Genomic DNA, 22476 nt, shown 5'->3' with positions numbered 1-22476 from the left:
ACTAAAAGATAGTAAAAATGTCCAATATCCATTATTTTAATCAAGTCAACAGAGTCCTTTTATGTTTTTATCTTTACGTAAAAAACCCAAATATTATTTCACCCCAGGGACAACCCCCAAACCAAATCCATTAAATCCGATTATTTAGTCGGCTCGGCTTCGTTGGGTTTTTGTATTACAGGGCCGAAAGGCAAAAGGGAAAACGCCAAACTCTCAGCCACCGTCCATCGGAGAGTGAAGACGCTGTTGGATTCTCGCTGCTCTCTCTCTCGAAAAAGCCCTAAAGGGTAAACATTACAGAGCAATTTTTATCATTAAATTGCTTTGAATTTCTATTTTTTCGCCGTCGCTAAACCCTAACAAATGCCGTTTTCTAACTTTGCTTAAACATAATCGTTGTGTTCTGCTCAGGTACTTTCAGCTGGAAATTTATCCGCCATGGCATCTAAAGATGCGGATCCTTCTCTGGGATACCTCACGCGCAAGGACACGGAGGTGAAACTCCCGCGTCCGACTCGAGTCAAGAACAAAACGCCAGCTCCAATACAAATCACTGCTGAACAAATTTTACGTGAAGCTCGGGAACGTCAAGAGGCTGAAATCCGGCCACCTAAACAGAAAATCACTGACTCTACTGAGCTTGCTGAGTATCGTCTTCGCAAGCGGAAGGAATTTGAGGATTTAATTCGTAGAGTGAGATGGAATATTAGTGTGTGGATTAAGTATGCCCAATGGGAGGAGTCTCAGAAAGATTTTGAGCGTGCTCGAAGCGTGTGGGAACGTGCATTGGAAGTTGATTACCGGAACCACACTCTTTGGTTGAAGTATGCTGAGGTAGAAATGAAGAACAAATTCATCAACCGGGCACGGAATGTTTGGGACCGTGCAGTCACATTGCTACCACGTGTGGATCAACTATGGTATAAATATATTCACATGGAAGAAATGCTTGGGAATGTCGCCGGAGCTAGGCAGATTTTTGAAAGGTGGATGAACTGGATGCCTGATCAGCAAGGATGGTTTTCATATATCAAATTTGAGCTGCGATATAATGAAGTTGACCGTGCTAGGCTGATTTTTGAGCGGTTTGTTCAGTGCCACCCAAAAGTTACAGCGTGGATACGTTATGCCAAGTTTGAGATGAAAAATGGAGAAGTTGATCGTGCAAGGAATGTTTATGAACGTGCAGTGGAGAAATTGGCGGATGACGAAGAGGCTGAGGTGTTGTTTGTTGCATTTGCAGAGTTTGAGGAGAGATGTAAGGAGACAGAGCGTGCTAGATGCATTTATAAGTTTGCATTGGATCATATACCAAAGGGCAGGGCTGAAGACTTATATAGAAAGTTTGTGGCCTTTGAGAAACAGTATGGTGATAAGGAAGGGATTGAGGATGCTATTGTGGGAAAGAGGAGGTTTCAATATGAGGATGAAGTGAGAAAGAATCCAATGAATTATGACACATGGTTTGACTACATTAGATTAGAAGAGAGCGTAGGAAATAAGGATAGGATTAGGGAGGTTTATGAGCGTTCCATTGCTAATGTGCCACCAGCTGAGGAGAAGAGATACTGGCAAAGATACATATACCTGTGGTAATTTTTCTAGTTGGCTTACTGTTCTTGTTTTTATTCTGTTCAACTTTATTATTCTATTGTGATTGTGGTTAATCTTTTTTCCTTTTAATTTTAGGATTAATTATGCATTGTACGAAGAGTTGGATGCGGAAGATATGGAACAGACACGAGATGTGTATAGGTGAGTGTAGTCAACTTCTTCTAGCTTCTTTTGTTTGTATTTCTTTCATTGCTTTTTCTCGGGATATATATATATATATATATTAGATCTATAAGTGTGGAGATCGAAACATATATTACATAAAACCAATGACTTGTGTTAAACTCCAATCCATATACTTATGTATTACTCACTTTACTCAATTTTATTAGATGTGAGACTCTCTTTCTTTTTATTTGAGTCTCTAACACCCCTACTCAAATGCAACCATCATAGACTATTAGATCTGCCGTTTGGCTCAACCGATTTTTGGTTGGATGTATTGTCACTTGTATCGAGGAACACTTTAGGCTGTTAGATCCGTCGTTTGACTTGTGCTCTAATACTATATCGAAATATAATTGGGTTTATAAATGTGGAGATCGAAACCTATATTACACAAAATCAATTGACTTATGTTAAGGTCCAATTCATACACTTATATACCACTCATTTTATTCAATTTTATTAGATGTGAGACTCTCTTTCTTTTTATTTGAGTCCCCAACACTTTTATGCTGTGAAGGAAGTTTATCCAATGTCTTTTTGTCCTAAAATTTCTTTGAAAAAATGTATACAGGAATGTTTTTTAGAAACTGAGTGATGTGTATCCTAATAATTTCTTAGTCTTTTCAAGTTTCATCTAGTTGTTTGGATCTTAGAAAGTTTACTGCCGATCTGCATTGTGGAAGAATTTAAACTTTACTTAAATCCTTCAAATTGACATCTCAGCCCCAATGAAGCATCCAACCTATTTTTTTTTAAATTTGCATGCCTTTGACTGTGTGCTATTATTTGGATGTGTTAACATATGCTTCTTTCTAAAGTATGTATCTTGTAGAAGTAGTAGCAACAAATTCTTAGTCTAAATTAAGTTGTATTTCTCTGTGCTGTTTGAATTGCAATCTTCTTTTTGTTCATGGACTGAAGAAGGAATTTGACATTTAATTCTAACTTTTTACAGCGAGTGCCTGAAGCTAATTCCTCATAAGAAGTTCTCATTTGCAAAAATCTGGCTCTTGGCTGCCCAGTTTGAAATACGGCAATTAAATCTCAGTGGTGCCAGAAAAATTTTAGGAAATGCAATTGGACAAGCTCCTAAGGATAAGGTAATATTTGGTTGACGTCAAACTTTGGATGAATTTGAGCTCATAAACTTGACGTTTATTCACTGATTTATTTTCTGAATGCAGATATTTAAAAAATACATTGAAATAGAGTTGCAGCTTGGTAATATGGACCGATGCCGAAAGCTTTACGAAAAGTACTTGGAATGGTCACCGGAGAACTGCTATGCTTGGAGCAAATTTGCAGAACTAGAGCGGTCTTTGGATGAAACAGAGCGAGCTAGGGCTATTTTTGAGCTTGCAATTGCCCAGCCAGCTTTGGATACGCCTGAGTTGTTGTGGAAGGTGCCTCTCTATCCATCGATGTGTTTATACATATGTGTGCACTTTTATTTTATTAGACTCCTAAACACAATCAATATTGGCTGGACAGAAGTTAAGTATATTTCTATCTTATCTTCATCTGTCCTGTGTAGTCATTTTTAATGGTGTTAAGATATATTGGCCCTACAGACATGTGATCTGCAAGTTGTGCTATTATAGGTCTGTATAGCATCAGAATTCAACTTAAATATTGGTTAATTGTAGTACATAGATAGTCAGATTAGAACAGTAATCTTTGACTAGTAGATCAATTAATACAATGATTTTTGTATATTCCTGTCATGTCAGAAGATGAAATATTCACTATGAGGTTCAGACATGTGCAGTTAAGAGAATCGTGTACAAAAAAGATTATAATAACATGTGTTCTGTTTGATTACAGGCATATATCGACTTTGAGATATCAGAAGCTGAGTTTGACAGAACGAGAGATCTTTATGAGAGACTCTTGGATCGCACAAAACATTTGAAGGTGTGGATTAGTTATGCAAAGTTTGAGGCCTCTGCTGTGACGGAGGATGGTGCAAGGTCAGAGTTGGCAGAAGATGATGGCAGGGGAGATTTCCTTGAACAAAAGAAGCAATGCGTTCAGAATGCAAGGAGTAAGACATTCTTATTTCTGAGCATGCTTACCTTGTTTATCTTTCTGTTAATATGGCTGTTCTAAAATCTCTCCCAAGTTGAGTAATAGTCTGACATCTGCCTTTGTCTGCATCAGGAGTCTTTGAAAAAGCACTTAACTATTTTAGAACATCAGCTCCCGAATTAAAGGAAGAAAGGGCTATGTTGTTAGAAGAGTGGTTGAACATGGAGAGTAGCTTTGGTGAGCTTGGTGATGTTAGTTTAGTCCAGTCTAAGCTACCAAAGAAACTTAAGAAGAGAAGGCCAATTGTCATTGATGATGGGTTGTCAGCTGGGTATGTAAACTTTCCACTCTATACATTTGTACTAGATACTGAAATTGTTGTGGTATTTAGGATTTGCAAATCGGTTGAATCCTGTGCAACCATTGTAATTGTTTTTTTTTTTTTTGGGGAAAGTAATTCAAATCAAAGTTTCATAAGGGTGGTGAAGACTTGAACCCAAACCTTCTTTCTGAAAGTTTTAATACTCTAATACTAAGATTGACCGCCCTCGGGAGAAAACGCTCCTCACTATTCAAAAAGAATCAAGCTTTCAATCAGTTCGCCTTCTGAGCGGAGAGACTAAACAATCAAAGGGAGGGGGGGCAAAAATGAGGCTCCCGTCTTTCCCGCTGCCATCTTCGGTGGATGCCCCCCGTCCGGTTCCTTCGTGAACGAAGTTCAGAATCAACAAGGGTTATACACACAACCATTGTGATTGTTCTGCATAATTTATTTTCTACATTCTGTTGAATCCTAAATATTAGGTTTGTGGGTTATTGGTTAGCCAATTTGCCATGAGCTGGATCTAAAGAGGACTGATAAGCATACATGTATACTTCGACATGGCCACTGAGACTTTTAAAGTTCCCTGATCTCTTGTTTATTTCCTCACAGATTTTAAGATTTCTGTGTGTTCTTGTTGAATTATAAGCTTTTGATTATTGTCCTCAATAACTAACGCAAAAAATTTGGATGAACAGGTATGAAGAGTACATCGACTACCTGTTCCCTGAGGAATCACAGACCACAAATCTGAAGATATTGGAGGCTGCATACAGATGGAAGAAACAGAAGATTGCTTCCGATGATGATTAGTAGAAGAATTTTGATTTTGTGGTGATGTGTTTGTTGTTTGTTATGTAAATTTATTGTGTGGCTTCTCCTTGCCCACCGGTACTAATTCAATTTTCAGAAATTGGAGCCCAAGCTCAGTTTCTTTTAGATTTTTGTAGGAACGTAGCAACGAGGTAATTAAATTTCCTATTCCGTTTACAAGTCTATATGCAAGCTCGTGAATTTTATGGGTCTTGGCAATGAGGAACTGGTTTTGAATAATTAAAACGATGAGGGTTGAGATTCTTTGTGTGTCTAGTCATTATATTATTTCTGAATAATGGGGAGGATCAGATTATATATTTTCCATATTAAGTTAAGGTAAGACAAATGAGGTGGGTAGAGTTGCATTCCAGCTTGGTCCAGTCCAGCAAGAGTTAGTTTGAATTTAGTTAATACTTAAAATGGTGAATTTGAGTTCGTTTGCACCAATCAAAGAAGAACAAGAAAAATGGTTAAAAAGAAAAAGCCATTAAAGAAGAAAAAAAAGTTGTCAATAATGTGGGTCTTGGGTAATAATGTTTAAAAGTTGTCAAACTCAAATCGAATTTAAGTTTAATAGGGTAATCTTTCTCTTGTTTGAGTTTTTCTCTATCAATAAAGTATGAGTAAAATTAGTTAAATATTATTTGAGTTTTAACTTTTGAAATTGGTAAGATATGTTGTGGATTATAAAATTCTAAAATAAAAGTGTGAAAGATTAAGAGGCTAATAAATAATATCTTATTCATGGGTTAATGGGTTAAATGGATCATGTTTACAGATGAAATCTTATCACACTGAAGGGTGGGGCCCTTGTAAAATGACCTCACCACATGTGTTGACCACTGGCTCAATAGTCCTACAATTAATCCAGTGTATTATCACCTTGTTGTAATATCCATCCAAAAGAACAAGAAGAAACCCTAAAATTGTCAATGACTGCTTTTGTCTTGGATTGAAATGTTAAGGAATGCAATTATTGAAGGTGTGGGCGTGGGTCTGAAAATGTTCAACTTGTAATAAGTTGGTCCAAAAAGAGGTGCGGCGTGCTATAATAAAGATGGACACGAATCTGTTCCAATTTGGATCCTTGATAGGGATGGTCATTTGCAGTGGGTCTGTCCTGGATTTCAAATAATACATTGACATTTCTCTCACCACTCCCTCCAATTCTACAGCATCTCTTCAACCTATCCACCTCTTGATTACAACCTTTCCTTTGTTACTATTGGATTTCATCTAACATGATCTAGTCCAAATTCAAGTTTAAATCAAAATAGTTAAATTGGAATAATGATTAATCTTGTTTTCATAAAAGAATCCATTTTAAATTAATTCAACTTAAATTTGGAATTATATTATTTTTGAATTGGGTTAAAATTTTGTAAATGATTAGATTCGTTTTTAAAAAACCAATCAAATTCAAGTTGACACATATTGAATCTATAATTAAATTGTTTGTGAGCCAAGATTTATTCTCAAAAAAAATTGAATTCATTTTCATAAAAAAATTGAGTTTGAATTTATTCAATTCAAACCTTTGAGTTCAAATAAACTCAAATCTAATCTAATATTAAATTATTTTGTGACATTTGAACTAACTTTTTTGGACTTGTTCTGCCGCAGCTAAGTCGAAACCAGCTTTATCCTTGATGCCCTTGAAGATAAGGTATGATTATTATTCTCTAATTATGTATTAAAAATTTGAGGTTTTCTATTACATTCTAACGCCATTCCCTGCTCACTATGCAAATTCCCATGCTGTCTTTGAATTCCTACTGTTATAATAATTATAAAATTAATATTGGAAAATTTTAGCCATGCATCGTGGTGGCATCATATTTTCACAGATCTTCTTGCAAAGACAACTTCATTTTCTCTATTTAAACACCATCTATCTCTCACTCTTCTTCACTCACTCACCATCTCTCTCTCTTCAACATGAACACACTTCCATTCTTCCTGCTGCTTATTATACACTGTGTTGCTGATACAGTGGAGCTCAATGTACCCTCACAACCTGATGCTACTGTCCACTTCGACACTGGCAACCTCAGCAGAGACGCCTTCCCCAAAGGTTTCATCTTCGGAACTGCCACCTCTGCTTATCAAGTCGAAGGCATGGCCAACCAGGACGACCGTGGCCCCAGCATCTGGGATGTTTTTGTTAAAATACCCGGTAACTAAACTAATTACTCTGCTAACTTATCAGGTGTTTAGACATTAAAGTAATTTTAATATGTGACAATTCTGGTTTTGATGAACAGGGATTGTAGCCAGTAATGGTACTGGTGACATTGCTGTGGATCAGTATCACCGTTACAAAGTTAGTTTTTTTTTTTTTTCAATTATTTGTTTATCTATTTTGATTTAAGATGATTACCAAGTGTTTGGAGCTCTAAGTGAAGTGGTGAAAATGCTTGTTTGAAGAATGAAGGGATGATGTTGCTGGCAAGGAGATTTGATGCCATTTCTGCTACTAAAATTACTAATTTCAAGTGATTGGAAATACTAATGTGGTCTTAGCACTGACGCTTTGAACATTGTTTTGTTTTATTTGCTTCAAACTGGACATTAGCTAACGCAACCCAGCTTTTTTAGTACTAAAGATTCTCTAATTATTCTCAAAAGGCACATTCTGCCTGCTCTATAATGTGCTTTTCAAGTATTTATATGCAAAAAGCATTTCCCTCAATAGGCCTTTACAAAAATAACCTCAGATACACCTTAATGATTTTCTACTGTTCTCTTAAAATAATAATAATAATAATCAAATGTTTTAATGGGAGGGACATTCATTGAAGAAGAACTCCTGAATTTAAACTGTTATTCAATAAACATATTTGTTGTTAGATTAGTTTTATGGGGATACATCAAATTTAGGCAGCACTAACAATGATAATAACATAGTGAAATTCTTAAAAAATGACTTGTTCGTTTTATTTATGAAATTTATATTCTACTTGTGCTGTTACAGGAGGATGCTGATATCATGGCAAATCTGAATTTTGATGCATACCGGTTCTCAATTTCATGGTCCAGAATTTTCCCATGTAATGAGTTTATCAGTTTTGTTGATTTTGTATCATTACAAGTAAAGAGTACCAGCTTTCCTGAACCTTCTCAATCCTTTTTTTTGTGCAGATGGAGCTGGGAAAGTTAATTGGAAGGGAGTTGCATATTACAATAGGTTGATTAACTACTTGCTTGAAAAAGGTAGAGCACAATGAGAATTATGCCAGTGAAACTTGTTTTAGAATCAATACTTTTATCAGTTATTAGGCCTTCATACCCTGCAAATCTTTGTAGGTATTACTCCATATGCAAATCTTTATCACTATGATCTTCCAGAAGCGCTTGAGAAGAAGTACAATGGATTGTTAAGTGAAAAAGTGGTGTAAGTGATATGACTAGTGGTAAATTTTGTTAACAAATCTCACACTTCAATGGTACTCTAGGAGGAATGAGATCCTAGGCATTCGTCCATGCAAATGCACTCAAATATCTATGAAATTTTTGTTTTGATGAATTAGAGCATGTTTTGTTAAATTTAATTTTTAGTGAACGTTTTTAACTGTGTAGGAAAGACTTTGCTGATTATGCGGACTTTTGCTTTAAGACATTTGGAGATAGAGTTAAGAATTGGATGACATTCAATGAACCTAGAGTGGTGGCCGCACTTGGTTATGACAATGGTTTCTTTGCTCCTGGGAGGTGCTCCAAAGCATTTGGCAATTGCACAGTTGGCAATTCTGCAACAGAGCCTTATATTGTGGCTCATAATTTGATTTTATCTCATGGAGCAGCAGTTCAAAGATACCGTGAAAAGTATCAGGTAAGATTAGCACTTATTATTTTGTATAGAGTCATTTTGTGTTTTAGAACATGCTATGACATATCTTAATCTATAAATGTGTTCAATTCAGAAAAAGCAAAAGGGAAGGATTGGAATTCTCTTGGATTTTGTCTGGTATGAACCCCTTACAAGATCAAAAGCGGACAACTTTGCAGCTCAAAGAGCTAGAGATTTTCATGTTGGATGGTAAAATATTTTCTGCCTCTTCACAGATAACTTAGACTGTCTGTTTTTTCAAATACTTATGATTATAGTTGTAGATGTATGTGTGAGAATCCACTGTTGGTGATAGGCCTGATTTTATAATCTATTTTTCTCTTTCTTAGAATGGTTTGGGAATTCCACTGTTGATGACGGGATTTGATCTCATAATTTCTCTCTCTTTAGAATAGCTAAGGAAATGTATCAGCTCAACAAATTAACAAGATTTGCATTAATTCACTGAAAATGCTATTTGTTTAGAAAGTCTTAATTGAATCAGAAAAGCATGTAACAATGGCTGACCTTTTGTAGGTTCATACATCCTCTTACTTACGGTACATACCCGAAAACAATGCAAAATATAGTTGGCAAAAGGCTGCCCAAGTTCACGAAAGAAGAGGTTGAGATGGTGAAGGGATCAATAGATTTTGTGGGTATTAACCAATATACCACATACTACATGTATGGTCCACATAAAAAAGAGTCAAAGGACTTGGGCTATCAGCAGGATTGGAATGCTGGATTTGCTTGTAAGATTTCTATCTATTTCTCCTCTTGGGAAAAATAAAAGAACAAATGAATGAAATTTAGTATTGTGGCAGACCTGCTCCTGCTGCTAAATATTACTTTCCTGTGAACTTTGCAGATGCAAAACATGGAGTACCAATTGGTCCAAGAGTAACTTCTTCTCCCATTACGTGTTTTATCTGTTGTTAATGTGGAGATCATGAGTTTAGTTCCATTTTATGACGAATTGAACACTTGCAGGCAAATTCTTATTGGCTCTACAATGTACCATGGGGAATGTACAAGGCTTTAATGTACATAAAAGAGCACTACAAGAACCCTACTGTCATTTTGTCTGAAAATGGTATGAGTCAATGAATGTTGCTTTTTTGTTGTATCAAATGCCAGAGGTTTTGCTGGGTTTATGCAAGTGTGAGAGAAAACAAAATTAACCAGTTTGACTGTCATGCAGGCATGGATGATCCAGGAAATGTCACTTTTGCACAGGGATTACATGATACCACAAGGATCAACTTTTACAAGGGGTATTTGACTCAACTGAAGAAGGCTGTTGATGACGGAGCAAATGTTGTTGGCTACTTTGCTTGGTCTTTGCTTGACAATTTTGAATGGAGACTAGGCTACACTGCTAGGTTTGGGATTGTCTATGTTGATTACACCAATCTGAAGAGGTATCCGAAGATGTCTGCCTATTGGTTTAAACAACTACTAAAAAGAAAGAAGCATTAAGTAGTTTGAATGTCTTCATTGTTCAAGTGGTGATTGTAAAACTACGTACCCCTGTATCAGACTAACAAATCTCCTGGATAATCTATGGTTATTTTGGTTTTTGTTTTTGCTTCCCTCTACACTGTAGCATGGCTTAGCCAACTTAATAAAACTGAAAAAATGCTTAAGTTCCCCAAAAAATTGGATAATCATTCATTATAGATAAGTTGAAGATTTGAAAGACTACACTCGCAAAAAGAAATTCAAGATACTAGTCCTCTTATTTACAGAACTGTTGGCATTACTAGTTTTTGTCTTAGTTTTACTTCTCTGTTTCTCTTTTGAGAACTTTTTAGGCTTAGAATTCACACTTTCTTGTGATTCCTTTGTATTGAACAAGTCAGAGCTTTCCACCTCAATAACCACAGAAACTTGTTCAGCAGTGATTTCTCTCTGATCCAAGAGACTTTCATTCCGCGTTCTTTTGCTGGAATGGATGTTTTCAGAAACCTTTGGTAGATAGTTATCAGGAGTTGCACACAGAAATTCCAGCTTTTCATCCCCATTCACTACTAATACTTCTTTACTAATGCTCTTGAATGGTTCAAACTGAATCTCATCAAGTTTCCTTTTTTTGAATGGGTTGTTCTCCGGAACCTTCAGTGGAAGGTCATCAGAAACCACTGAATTTTCAACTGATTCCTGACTTTGCATTGGCAAAACTAATTTCTGGAGAGATGCACCTTCATTGAAATGCATTGTCTTAGATGAAACTGGATACTGCTTCTTTTGAGTATCTATAACTGAAAACTATAACATAGTGAGCCTCTGATGATTATATTTTAAAGAAACTAGATGACACACATTTCTGTTTTCGAAAAAGAGTCTGCTTTAAAAAACTTGCCTGTAATTTTTTCCATGGTCTTTTGTGAAGAAATGACCATAAACCCAGTTTCCAGTGTATTTTTAGGCTTCTGGAGTTTCTTAGAAGTTTGGATTGCAGCATGACCATGATGATATTCAGAGTTTGGAGAACAATTAAAAGCTTCCATGTTTACCGGGTCTAAGTGTCCCTCAGCAATTGCAGCAGCTACTGATGGGGGGATTTCTCTAGTATAATTCACGATGGTCAAGAAAAAATATTGCTTACTGTAGTTTTAAGATTAACTAAATTGCAGTATCGATGCCAAGGCTGAAACATGGCAGCAAACGCTAACAGTGGAAAACAGTTAATTTAAACTAGAAATCCAAGGCACTATTTGATTCAAGGATACGGTCCAAGAAAATCAAGCTTTCCGGCCAGAGACTCCAGAAGCTCTTGTGGAAGGGGTTTAATGTGTGTGAGCTTCTTAGCACCACCATCATATCTAGAAATAATGTTTAAAGGCAGTACATCAAATATAAACAAAATGATTCTGAAATTACTCATAGCTCATTGAATTTGCCTAAATATCACGGTTTACTTACATTCGGGCATGCTGGAATACTGCAACAGCTTCCCTGAATGATTTGGAATAATCTTCAGGCACTAGACTACCCTTATCTATCTTCAAAACTGATAAAACCTGTAAATGAAGCCAACCAATCAATAACTTACAAGAAATGACGTGATTGTTAACCTTGAGTTGTGAGTTATTCAATAACAATTAATGAAATTATATGCCTTTTCACATAGAAAATATGCTAATAATATCAAAGCCTTTAAAATTTTTCCGGAAAAGTTCAAAGTTTTATGATCACAGGTTTAGAGACACGTACACGATCTAAGTTTCTATATTTGGAAACCATAGAATACGCCTTTGCAATACCAATTCCAGGAACAGAAGGAAGGAAATCACAGCCAGCCAACACACACATGCCTGTAATAAAATTGCGACACAAGTCAGTTGCCAATTCAGTGTCTCAATAAAACGATGAAACTATTGTTTTTCTCATGAAATGTGGAAATGTAATTCAGATTACAGTGAAAAAGAAGCAGGGCAACGATCATCACAAAAAACAGAAACTGAATGAAGTTTTTGGTGTCTTACTGATCTCACCTATAAATAATTCCTGATTGAAATTCCTGAAGGATGGCGTACAATTTCTTGACTCAAAAACATTGTCTAGCAGAAGTTCATCGCCATTGCCATGTCTATCCATCTTAAACACAACCTGTTGGCGGGCAACATAAATCAAAACTTCAATAAGAAACAGGGAAGATGAAGATGTCGGGAGAGCAATAGACATCCATCTTCACTGTATCAAAGTTTCATGGATGTGCTTACAGCTTGGCAACCATATGCTATTAGATCACTGTCTTCAGTAATCACTGCTGCAATGCCACCTTTCTCTACTTCAAGACTGGACAGGTAGGCCAACTGAGCATCAGCCTCATATGGAGCTACCACGAATTCAATGTTCTCAGATCTCAATACCTGAATCAGTTGGTGAGCCATAGCTGGAGTGATGCTAATTGCTCTCTGCAAGTTTTGAAAAAAGCAAACATAAGAATCCACAACTATTAACTTTCTAAAAGTAGCATATAGTCTACATTCAAGCACTTATTAAAGCTATGAAACATGTTACAATTGAGTTCATGAAATCTAATTAGAGATTGTTTGTTATGATCTCAAGTGTAAGATATGAGATTTGAGTCTTACAACAAAAAGTATGAGCTTCTTGTGTAGAATTTAAATAGTTTTGTGCTCTCCAATTTCAATAACAAATTTTTAGGATGTGATTCTTTCAATATTTGAGTTATTTGGTATCAAAGTCTCATGTTTTCCATTTGCAATTGTGCAACTCAGATAGTGACAAGCAATCAACCCAAGTGGGAACCTTGGGTTGATATGACTTTAGAATCTTCAACTTCAATAACTAGCTTTTTGAGTGTGATTATATAAAGTATATTTGTCTAATTGAAATTAATCTAAACTCTTATCCAAACACTCAACAAAGCTATATATAAACCACAATGAGCCACTAGATAGACCAAATCAAACAAATTCATACTAATCAGCAACAACGATATGAATTCATGATAAATAATTCATAATGTATTTATTACCTGAAAGAGTTCAACTGCAGCTTTAACATTTCCCTGTTTAAGTTTTTCCATAGCCAAATCACGATTAGCTTCTCTTCTCCTAAACAATCAACAAAGCCTCAATAAATGCGACCTCCTAAATGTCAGACGGACTAAAAGGCAAAAAAACAAAAGTATGTGAACGACATGCCTGTGCCTCTCGTCCTCCGTGGCAGCCTTACGAGGAATGTTTCCACCATCAAACACCACCACGGGAGTAATATTGTAGTGACGAACGAGATTAATTCGATGCATAAAATAATTCAAGTATTGGTTTTTCCTTTCACTCTTTGAATTTAAACAAAGCTCCATGCTACATGAATATGCTGCAAAATTTCTCAAACAACAACAAATCTCAGCCACATTTCTTCAAGGTTTCTGATAGATTTTTCAAATTTTCAAAACTAATAAATCTATATTTTAACCAAAAACCCATTACCTCCCTTGTGAAGCCATGAATATGCATCAATACCCACCTGCAAAATAACCCAGAAAGATTTTTTTTTCAAAAAAAAAAAAAAAACTGATAACAAAATCGAATCAAAGGTAAACGAAACAAAGAAATGATCAAGGGATTAAAATTGACCCGCTTGCCAGCATATTTCTTGATGTGAATGGATTTAATGTAAGGTTTCATGAACCTGAGGAGATCTTTAATGCCCATTTTGTGATGATCTTACACTATTTCTGGGTTTTTAATCTTGCTGTTTTTTTATTTGCATAAATTTGATAAATTATTAAGCCGAGAAAATGGCGGGAAGAATTGTAAATGGAGGCGGCTGTTTTAAAACATCCTTGAACAATTTGGTCTGTGTTTCGGACAGTTTGGTAATTTTATGCTTTTATTTTTATTTTTACCGTAAGTGGGATTGAATTTTTTCTACTGTAAAAGTCCCCCGCCCCTTCAACCGATTTCAATTTTTGCATATACATCTACTCCTTCATATTTATAAAACTATTAATTACGTCCCCCATAATTTTCACACCTCCTAAACATTTTGGGAAGGTCAATAATATTTGCTTTTTGTGAAAATTGCATTAACAAGAAGCATGTCAAATCATGGGTGATTTGGTGCAAGTGATTAGAAAATGTAACATTATGAATGATATAGATGTATTATTAGTTTTTTATCAGAAGGGTTATATTATAAATGTAATTTATAAAACTAAAAGGATTTACAGAAACACTTAAATGAGTCAAACTCAAGTGGTTAGTCACAAATACACAAAACTCTTATTTTTTTATTATGAATCAAACTTTGAATTGAAATACATTTAAACATTTTATAAATTTTCTTATTATATGAAAGAAATAGTGATCGGAAACATCTTTTAAAATCTTAATTTATCAACTCATTCTATTATTCTAGGAATTTGATCATTGCACCTCATTGTTGTGAACGTGTTTAGAGTTTGAGATCGGAGATCATATAACTAAATTTATATTTGATTTGAAATGAGTTACATATAGGGGACAAATGGAAGAGGAGGTATCGTTAGCCAAACATCAGGGGTGTCCCAAATTTTCCATTCATCTAAGCTTAAAGCCCAAAATATTCAGGTCTGGTATTGAGTGTAATAAAAAGCCCAAGCCTGATCTAAAAAGCCCTAAGAACTAACCAGATTTATTTTAGCCGACCCGACACCGAACACTATAAAGGGGAAGGCAAACCCTAAAAACTCTTTCATAAAAAGGAAAATTTTCCCTCCCAAGCAGAATGCCATTTCACGGTGAAGACGACGGAGAAGAATTTTCCGGCAGCGAGAACGACGACGGTTTTGATGAGGAGGAAAGGGAAGCCATAAGGAGAGCCTGTATGATCTCAGGCACCGACCCCAACGACCTCGATAACACCAACAAACTTCAGCTGACCGTCGCTGCCGATTCCTCCGGCGGCGTCAGTGCTGATTACTGGAGTTCCGATAGCGAAGACGATCGTGAATTGGTCCGGAAAATTCAGAACCGGTTGGCGTTGTCGGATGACTCGTGCCAGCCATTGTGTGCCCTTCCACCGGTTCTTTTGGATGATGATGAAGAGGATGATTTCGAGACTCTTCGCGCTATTCAGCTGCGCTTTTCAGCTTATAATTCAGCTGGTGAGCTTAGAAAGCTCTTAAATATTTGTTTATGAATTAGTTGAATGGATAATAGTTTTGTCATGTTTTCTCTTGGCTGATGATAGGAGTAAACGAGAAAAAGGAAAGGTAAATAAAGAAGGGACAATTTTTTTTTTTTTTTTTTTTTTGTATCTAAGAGATAAAGCAAAAATTTTTGATTGCTTATTAGACGAAATTTAGAAGAAGGCAACTAGGCATTCAAATAAAATTTGCGGCTATCTTTATTTTATCATTCTCGCGTTCACTTTATTTAACCTACTGGCTTCTTGAACAGTAATGCTGCATGTACAAGGCATTGCTCTTTTGGTGAATTTATCTAATATTGTTGAGTTGAATTTGTATACAAGAGTTTGTAAGTGTGATATTATTATATTTTATGATTACAACAGGAATAAGACTCCTGTGTAGAAGTTTATGAAGCTAATTATTAGTCACACAGTTTGGAAATTTGAGGAAGAGAAACGAAGCAAGGACCACACTGAAAAAACCCTCTAAAACATCTGCTTATCTGCCATGTATGCAGCCTTATGTCTAATCTAGGCCATAAAACTGTATTACCTTTTGTATGTAGTTCTTCACTTTTGTTTTTGTATTGTATTTTTCATAGTTAGCTGAAGTTCAAATTTCTTATGATGTATTTTCTCAATAAGAGATACTCTCTCTCCCCTTGTATGTGCGTGTTTTCTGTGTATCTGCACTTGGGATTATATTATAGTAAATATTATCACTTCTAAACTCCTCAAATTTCTTTACCCTTACACCAGTTTTGGAAAATTTTAATGTAGATACTACAAAAGGCAGCTGGAAGGATTCTTTACAGACTCCAAATCAGGTTTTTGCATCTAGTGTAGCATCAAAGAATGAGACTTCCAATGGTTTGTTTGTAAATAGAATTAATTCTTGTGAAGGGTTTCCAGATTCTGAAGAAGCTTGTAACAACCACCATTTATCGAAGGTCAATGTGGAGACACTGCCTTCTGGTTCCATTGAGTGGCAACAGTCAGAAAAATATAATTTGTCTATGTTGTCACAAAATAATTCTAACTTCCCAAAATCTGCTCAGATGTTTATTGATGCCATTAAGAAGAATAGGTCGTATCAGAATTTTATCAGAAGTAAGTTGACTCAGATTGAATCAAGAATAGAGGAGAACAAGAAATTGAAAGAACGTGTAAAAATTCTGAAAGACTTTCAGGTTTCTTGCAGACGAATAACTGGTCGAGCATTATCACAGAAGAAGGATCCCCGTGTCCAATTAATATCCTCACAGAAGTTAAGAAATGGCAATGACTCAGAGGTAATTTCTCATTGTCTATCTAGTTGACATTCTAAGTTTGTCTTTTCAGTTTTTAGTACATGGCATCAGTATCAAATACTTTCAATGTGTACAGTTTGGACATCAAAAATAGGTTCCCATTCTTTGTCTTTTAATAAGAAAAAAAAAAAAATTTAAAGCTGTAATGTTTGTAAACTTCGTTAGAGTATGCTATCAAGTGGATAAGTGAAAAACCTCAGACCCATGGATAGCAAAGCCCAACTCTGGATTTTGAGGAACTTGAGGGTTGCTCTAGTGGTGTGATTTTGAAAATTCAGTGTTCTAGAGCTGGATAGTGTACGGAGTATGTCATTTTACTTGTAGGATAAAAGGTGTAATTGCTTTTTATTGTTGTACTGTACCAAAAGAGCACTCTCCAAGCTTCCTGAGTAGTGTGTTGTAATACCCACGAACAATATCTACTTTGATTTGAGTCATTTTTTTAAGAAATAGGTTCAGATAATTATTTGCAACAAATTCTTTTATTATGGTGCATCAAAACAATGTTGTCATTTCATACACAAGAATTGTCTATATTTTGACCCCATTTGACATTTAAAGTAATGAAAGAATAATGTGCGTTTCTTCTTCTCTTCCTAGTTATAATTGTTGGTTGATCTCTATACTGTAGGCTTCATATTTTTAATATCAATTTCTTCTCTTCCAAAGTAGTATCTTCTTATCTTTTTTTATTTTTTAAATGATCATCGTGTTTTCCTTTTTCACTCTCTTACTGGATATATAGTTTTGTTTGTTTTGTCCTACCGATCTCACATTTACAAGGTTGCTTCAGGTTTATCGAGGTGTTCAAAATAGATGTCTACCTAGTTTTTTTTTTTAATTGGTTTGGCTTTTAGGGGCTTAAATTTCATTGAGGATAAATTTTACTGCTGCAGGTTTTTGATAAGAAATCCTCTGCCATTCACTATGGCCCATCAGAAAATTCCCATGTTTCTAACTATAGAATGGCCTTGTCAAGATATCCACTTTCATTGCATCGGAAAAAATGGTCAAAGACAGAAAAGGAAAATCTTGGAAAGGGAATAAGACAGCAATTTCAAGAAATGTTGCTGCAAGTGTCAATGGATAGACTAAGGTACACCAAAACAAATATTTTCAGCTTTATATATTTTTTACTCATGCAAATAGTATACACTATGACTAGGTTATGGCATATTCATCTAACAACTTGGATACGCAACTAGTTATATTACCGCCTTTAGAATGCTTTATTTACTAAGTATTTGTGTTCGAATTCTATTTTGGAATTGACTTAATATATGGCTTAATATTATCATTGTTGTCTGACTTGAAATATGAACCGATAATAAAGATCCCTATTATCTCCCCAACTTCTATGTTTCTTCTTGAGGTATTCTCATGCTAATCTTACTCTTCTTATGATAGTGATCAGAAGGAATAGAGCAGATCAGAAAGAAAGGGGAGAGATATAATAAGAAATCAGAAACAGGAGAATTAGAAAAGAAACATAGAAATTGGAGAGAAAACCTACTTTAGTATCAATTCATATATCAAGTCAGGTAAGAAGATCAGGAAGTCTTCAGTCTTATTTAGACTTGGAACGAAATACAAACAAATTAGGTGAAATAAATAAAATAAGTCCTAGATATAACATCAAACTTTTGAGGGTCTTGGTTATCCAGCCTCTTTAAGCCGCTAACTTTGCTGTTTGTATATTTTCTGTTATCTCTGTTTTAATGGCATTACCTCTTAAGCATAATTTTATGGGCCTGCCTTAAATTGACAGTGGTTCAGAGGGATCTTCTATGGATACAAATGGTTTGGATAACATTTTTGCATCTATCAAGGATCTTGATGTCACCCCAGAATTGATCAGGGAATTTCTACCTAAAGTTAACTGGAATCAGCTAGCTTCCATGTATGTTAAGGGCCGTTCTGGTGGAGAATGTGAAGCACAGTAAGTATTAGCTTAGCATTATTATTTTTTTTAAACTTTCCTTTTTATTTGCATCTGTCTTATTTCTATGGTTGAATCCTGCAGGTGGTTGAATTTTGAAGACCCCTGTATTAATCACAATCCATGGACTATCGAAGAGGATAAGAAGCTTTTGCTTATCATTCAAGAAAAGGGGATCAGTAATTGGTTTGATATTTCAGTCTCATTAGGGACTAACAGGATTCCATTTCAATGTTTGGCTCGTTATCAAAGGAGTTTGAATGCATCCATATTGAAAAGGGAATGGATTGAGGATGAGGATGAACAACTGTGCATGGCTGTAGAAGCTTTTGGTGAGAGTAACTGGCAGTCTGTAGCTTCAACTTTAAAAGGCCGGACTGGTCCTCAATGTTCTAATAGGTTAGTTCCCTGTTTCAAAGACTAAATTTTGATCTTGTATAAAATGATTCACAAACAAACATTAGAGGGATTAACATTGAATCTTCTTCAAAGGAAGAGACTTGAATGATATATGATCTAATTGCATTATTTTGTCATCTGTATGCTGGCCAATACAGAAAACCTCAAGGAGTGAAACCCTTTTTATTTTAATAATCTATCTATGGTATACTTGTAACAATTCATAGAGGCTTCATTATACATATTGTATAATATGGCATGGATGTGGGAAAAATAATTATCTTAGATGCATCAGCATAATAACATCTTGTCTGTATGTTTTGTGTAAGTAAAGATTCGGCCTTTGTGTCACTTAAGCAGTCCCATGCTGATAATTCTCTACCATGCATATGCTTGGGTTTATTCTTTACTGAAAGAATGTTCAAGTAATTTTTTCATTATAGCTCTTAAAATCAGCCTGTCAAATAATTTGGATGCTTTATATGCAGATGGAAGAAAACTCTTCACCCCATGAGGCAAAGAGTTGGGAAATGGACACCAGATGAAGATAAACGCCTGACAGTAGCTGCAATTCTTTTTGGGCCCAAGAACTGGAAGAAAATTGCTCAATTTGTGCCAGGCCGAACTCAAGTGCAGTGTAGAGAAAGGTAGGCATCCAGGAATAGTCTCAGATTCAGTTCAGTTTTTTATTTGACAAAATTTGACTTTTCATTTGGGTAGCAGATGGGTCAATTCTTTGGATCCTTCTGTGAATAGGGGTGAGTGGACTGAAGAAGAGGATTTGATGTTGGAAGATGCAATCAAAAAACATGGATTTAGCTGGTCCAAGGTTGCTGCTGCATTGCCTGCACGGACTGATAACCAGTGCTGGAGGTATGAAGTTTTGGATTTTACATATAGATGAGTGTTAAGGGCAGAAGTTGAATCTGATATCTTATCTTTTTTCTTTACATAAGTTTTCTTTGCCTTTATTTTTGAAATTCATGTTAATTGCACCTATTTTTTTCCTCTATAAATAGGAGATGGAAGTATCTGCATCCAGATGAAGTACATGTTCTTCAAGCACGTAGAAAGATGCAAAAGGCTGCTCTAATGAGCAACTTTGTAGATCGGGAGCGGGAGCGCCCTGCCCTTGGTCCAAATGATTTTATGCCTTTAGCATTGACAAATCCAGCATCTGAACATGGCGACGTAATTGCATCCCAGAAACATGAAAGAAAATCAAGGTATAAATTTCAAAATTTTATCTGTAGTATTGTTGTACTTCATGCTTTATACTTTATAGGTTTTCATTTGCCATAATTAATGTGCAGAAGAAAGGCAGAATCTGGGAACAAGGAAGATGCTGCTCCTTGGTTAGTTGTATATTTTTCCTTCCCTTTTTAGTATGTCAAGGAGAAATTTTTGGTTTGGGCTACTTCTTAGAGAATTTAAGGTGTGTCAGATGTCTTTTGCTTTGATCATGCTTCTGATTTTATTTCTTTAATGCAATGCAGCGAAAATCAGAAAACAAGAAAATCCCAGAGAACTAGAAAAAAGACACAAATTTGTTCTGAGGTTTTGGAGATAACTTACGGTGATGACACTGAAACCTCTAATCAACGTGGTGTAATTCTTAAGAAGAAAATTGTGAAGCTTCATTCAGGGAAGAAAAAAGTTAATAGTGAGCCCAATACTGTGAAGAAAGTATCTAAAAGATGTTCAAAGATGCCATCATGTGCAGAATTGGATGAGATGAGTATTCTTCTGCCACCCCCTGAAAGTGTGGAAGCAGAGATAACTTTCACTGACAGTAGCAATACTCCTTGTGGCAACACCAATGTGTCAAATTGTGACAGTATAGATCCTATTTGGAATTCTGCAGGCAATTTATGCTCTATATCTTGTCAAGAACAAGATGCACCATACTGTTCTGAAGTGGGCATTTTGCGGGGAACTATTGATGATATTGAATTATTGCAGAATCACTCAGATTATCTTGATTCGACTTTGTCAACAACAATCAACAGTGAAGATGGCGACTTACTGGGTGGAATTGATGCTTCTACAAAGAAGAGGCCTTCTAAATTGCTACCAAAAAAGAAATCAGGCATGAAGTCAGGTAAGGAGAGAACTGAAGGTGAAAACATCTCTTTGGAGAGTGTTTGTGAGACTGTAAAGCGAAATAACAAAAGGAAAATATGTAATGAACCATCAGGGAAACGCCAGGATGTTGCAAGCATTTCTTGTGAGCAAGCTGGGTCTAAAACACTTTTAGAAACATCAGATGGAGAAGACATAACACTTGAGTGCTTTCTTTGTAATAAGTCAAAGAAGAGAAAGCTTAAAGCTGGTTCTTCCTCTGAGTCATTGCTGCTTTCCAAACCTGTAGATCAGCACATCAGTGAAGGGAAAATATGTAATGAACCATCAGGGGAATTTCAGGATGTGGCAAGCATTTCTTGTGAGCAAGATGGGTCTAAACAATGTTTAGAAACATCAGTCGGAGAAGACATAACACTTGCTTGCTTTCTTCGTAATAAGTTAAAGAAGAGGAAGCTTAAAGCCGGTTCTTCCTCCAAGTCATTGGTTTCCAAATTGGTAAATCAACACATCAATGAAGATCATATGCCAGCCCACTTGCAAAATGGTGAAGCTGAGACCACCAATGGGAGCTCTGATGAACCAGTGACAAAACTGAAGAGCATTAATTTGGAAGGTGATGGTGAAGTTGGTGAAATTATTTGAGCTTTAATAAAGAAAAGAAGAGACAACCATTTTTTCCTATATGCAGAAATTGGAATCTGAAGCCTCTCCAATTAAAATATTTTGAGTCGGCCGTAATCGTAGCTACGGATGCCCCTGACAACATTTGTTCCCTGCTATCTGGTTTGATGGCGACGGTTTAACATGTAAAGGTGAGTTAGAGTCAGACCCCAATTTTATTTGAGATGTTATTCAACCTTAGTTTTGTAGGCAGTGTTATTATTTGCTTGCAAGTTTATTGCAGTGAGTAGAAAAAGAAAAAAATTATAGAAAAAAGAAAGAAAGATCGAGGGAAAAAAAATGTAAAGATTAGAGATATAGGTTAACAAAAGATTCGAAGCATAAAAAATTATTTTATAATTGATTTTGTTTGTTATAGAGAAATTCACTTTTCCTATAGAAAGGTAATTATATTTTATTTGCCAAGAAATACTAACATGTATGATAAAAGAGTGATAATTATTGAGTTCACTGTAATTTTTTAAATTGAAATTGAGTCTATTGTTCTTATCTTGAGTTTGTTGAGCTCAACCTAGAATTTTGTTTATATACAATCGAATTAAGTTCAAGTCCAAACAATATTTGATTCGATTAAATCTCTGTTAATAATCTCTAGATAGGTATCATTGTGAGATCAAGCAAACCGACAGGTACA

At 35.6% G+C, this 22476-nt stretch overlaps 4 protein-coding genes across 6 annotated transcripts; 3 read left to right on the top strand and 1 right to left on the bottom strand.

Annotated features, from left to right (window-relative positions):
* Positions 1-107: 107 nt before the first annotated feature.
* LOC123196776 (crooked neck-like protein 1) lies at positions 108-5130 on the top strand. The gene is made up of 8 exons (XM_044610897.1): positions 108-287; positions 412-1592; positions 1690-1755; positions 2738-2882; positions 2967-3185; positions 3607-3826; positions 3943-4141; positions 4831-5130. Exons 2-8 carry the CDS (start codon positions 439-441, stop codon positions 4943-4945), a joined length of 2118 nt encoding a protein of 705 aa, XP_044466832.1. The 5' UTR covers positions 108-287; positions 412-438; the 3' UTR covers positions 4946-5130.
* Positions 5131-6717: 1587 nt separating this feature from the next.
* LOC123196778 (beta-glucosidase 44-like) lies at positions 6718-10360 on the top strand. The gene is made up of 11 exons (XM_044610900.1): positions 6718-7124; positions 7213-7271; positions 7923-7998; positions 8090-8161; positions 8255-8342; positions 8528-8780; positions 8872-8987; positions 9315-9532; positions 9649-9680; positions 9771-9873; positions 9982-10360. The coding sequence occupies exons 1-11, from the start codon at positions 6887-6889 to the stop codon at positions 10257-10259; spliced, it is 1533 nt and encodes a 510-aa protein (XP_044466835.1). The 5' UTR covers positions 6718-6886; the 3' UTR covers positions 10260-10360.
* Positions 10361-10427: 67 nt separating this feature from the next.
* On the bottom strand, positions 10428-14003 carry LOC123196779 (exonuclease 1). Its single transcript, XM_044610901.1, has 11 exons — positions 13892-14003; positions 13745-13781; positions 13457-13631; positions 13288-13366; positions 12506-12700; positions 12278-12392; positions 11997-12097; positions 11706-11803; positions 11513-11605; positions 11143-11348; positions 10428-11041 (listed from the first exon to the last, which is right to left on the bottom strand). The coding sequence occupies exons 1-11, from the start codon at positions 13967-13969 to the stop codon at positions 10482-10484; spliced, it is 1737 nt and encodes a 578-aa protein (XP_044466836.1). The 5' UTR covers positions 13970-14003; the 3' UTR covers positions 10428-10481.
* A 981-nt stretch (positions 14004-14984) lies between these two features.
* On the top strand, positions 14985-22181 carry LOC123195812 (myb-like protein L). Of its 3 annotated transcripts, none has more exons than XM_044609657.1 (12): positions 14985-15402; positions 16209-16255; positions 16341-16538; positions 16619-16720; positions 17635-17834; positions 18507-18677; positions 18762-19076; positions 19565-19723; positions 19800-19949; positions 20096-20302; positions 20390-20431; positions 20573-22181. In XM_044609657.1, the coding sequence occupies exons 1-12, from the start codon at positions 15024-15026 to the stop codon at positions 21801-21803; spliced, it is 3201 nt and encodes a 1066-aa protein (XP_044465592.1). In that variant the 5' UTR covers positions 14985-15023; the 3' UTR covers positions 21804-22181. The 3 variants fall into 3 exon arrangements, with proteins under 3 accessions (XP_044465592.1, XP_044465590.1, XP_044465589.1); XM_044609655.1 differs by having other exon boundaries at positions 16332-16538; XM_044609654.1 differs by having other exon boundaries at positions 16209-16720.
* The last annotated feature ends 295 nt before the right edge of the window (positions 22182-22476 follow it).

Source organism: Mangifera indica, chromosome 14 (genome assembly GCF_011075055.1).
Source record: "Mangifera indica cultivar Alphonso chromosome 14, CATAS_Mindica_2.1, whole genome shotgun sequence".
NCBI lineage: Eukaryota > Viridiplantae > Streptophyta > Magnoliopsida > Sapindales > Anacardiaceae > Mangifera > Mangifera indica.
Note: the sequence above shows the minus strand (reverse complement) of the source record. Positions and strands in the feature narration are given on the sequence as shown.

Coding starts and splice junctions, on each gene's coding strand:
- LOC123196776 (XM_044610897.1), top strand. CDS start 439: ATGGCATCTAAAGATGCGGATCCTTCTCTGGGATACCTCACGCGCAAG. Junction 2,883..2,966: donor GACAAGCTCCTAAGGATAAG/GTAATATTTGGT, acceptor TTCTGAATGCAG/ATATTTAAAAAATACATTGA. Junction 4,142..4,830: donor GATGATGGGTTGTCAGCTGG/GTATGTAAACTT, acceptor TTGGATGAACAG/GTATGAAGAGTACATCGACT.
- LOC123196778 (XM_044610900.1), top strand. CDS start 6,887: ATGAACACACTTCCATTCTTCCTGCTGCTTATTATACACTGTGTTGCT. Junction 7,125..7,212: donor TGTTTTTGTTAAAATACCCG/GTAACTAAACTA, acceptor TTTGATGAACAG/GGATTGTAGCCAGTAATGGT. Junction 8,988..9,314: donor AGAGATTTTCATGTTGGATG/GTAAAATATTTT, acceptor GACCTTTTGTAG/GTTCATACATCCTCTTACTT.
- LOC123196779 (XM_044610901.1), bottom strand. CDS start 13,969: ATGGGCATTAAAGATCTCCTCAGGTTCATGAAACCTTACATTAAATCC. Junction 13,367..13,456: donor ACGGAGGACGAGAGGCACAG/GCATGTCGTTCA, acceptor TTGATTGTTTAG/GAGAAGAGAAGCTAATCGTG. Junction 12,701..13,287: donor CTGCAGTTGAACTCTTTCAG/GTAATAAATACA, acceptor CAAAACTTGCAG/AGAGCAATTAGCATCACTCC.
- LOC123195812 (XM_044609654.1), top strand. CDS start 15,024: ATGCCATTTCACGGTGAAGACGACGGAGAAGAATTTTCCGGCAGCGAG. Junction 15,403..16,208: donor TTCAGCTTATAATTCAGCTG/GTGAGCTTAGAA, acceptor ATTTTAATGTAG/ATACTACAAAAGGCAGCTGG. Junction 18,678..18,761: donor GGTGGAGAATGTGAAGCACA/GTAAGTATTAGC, acceptor TGAATCCTGCAG/GTGGTTGAATTTTGAAGACC.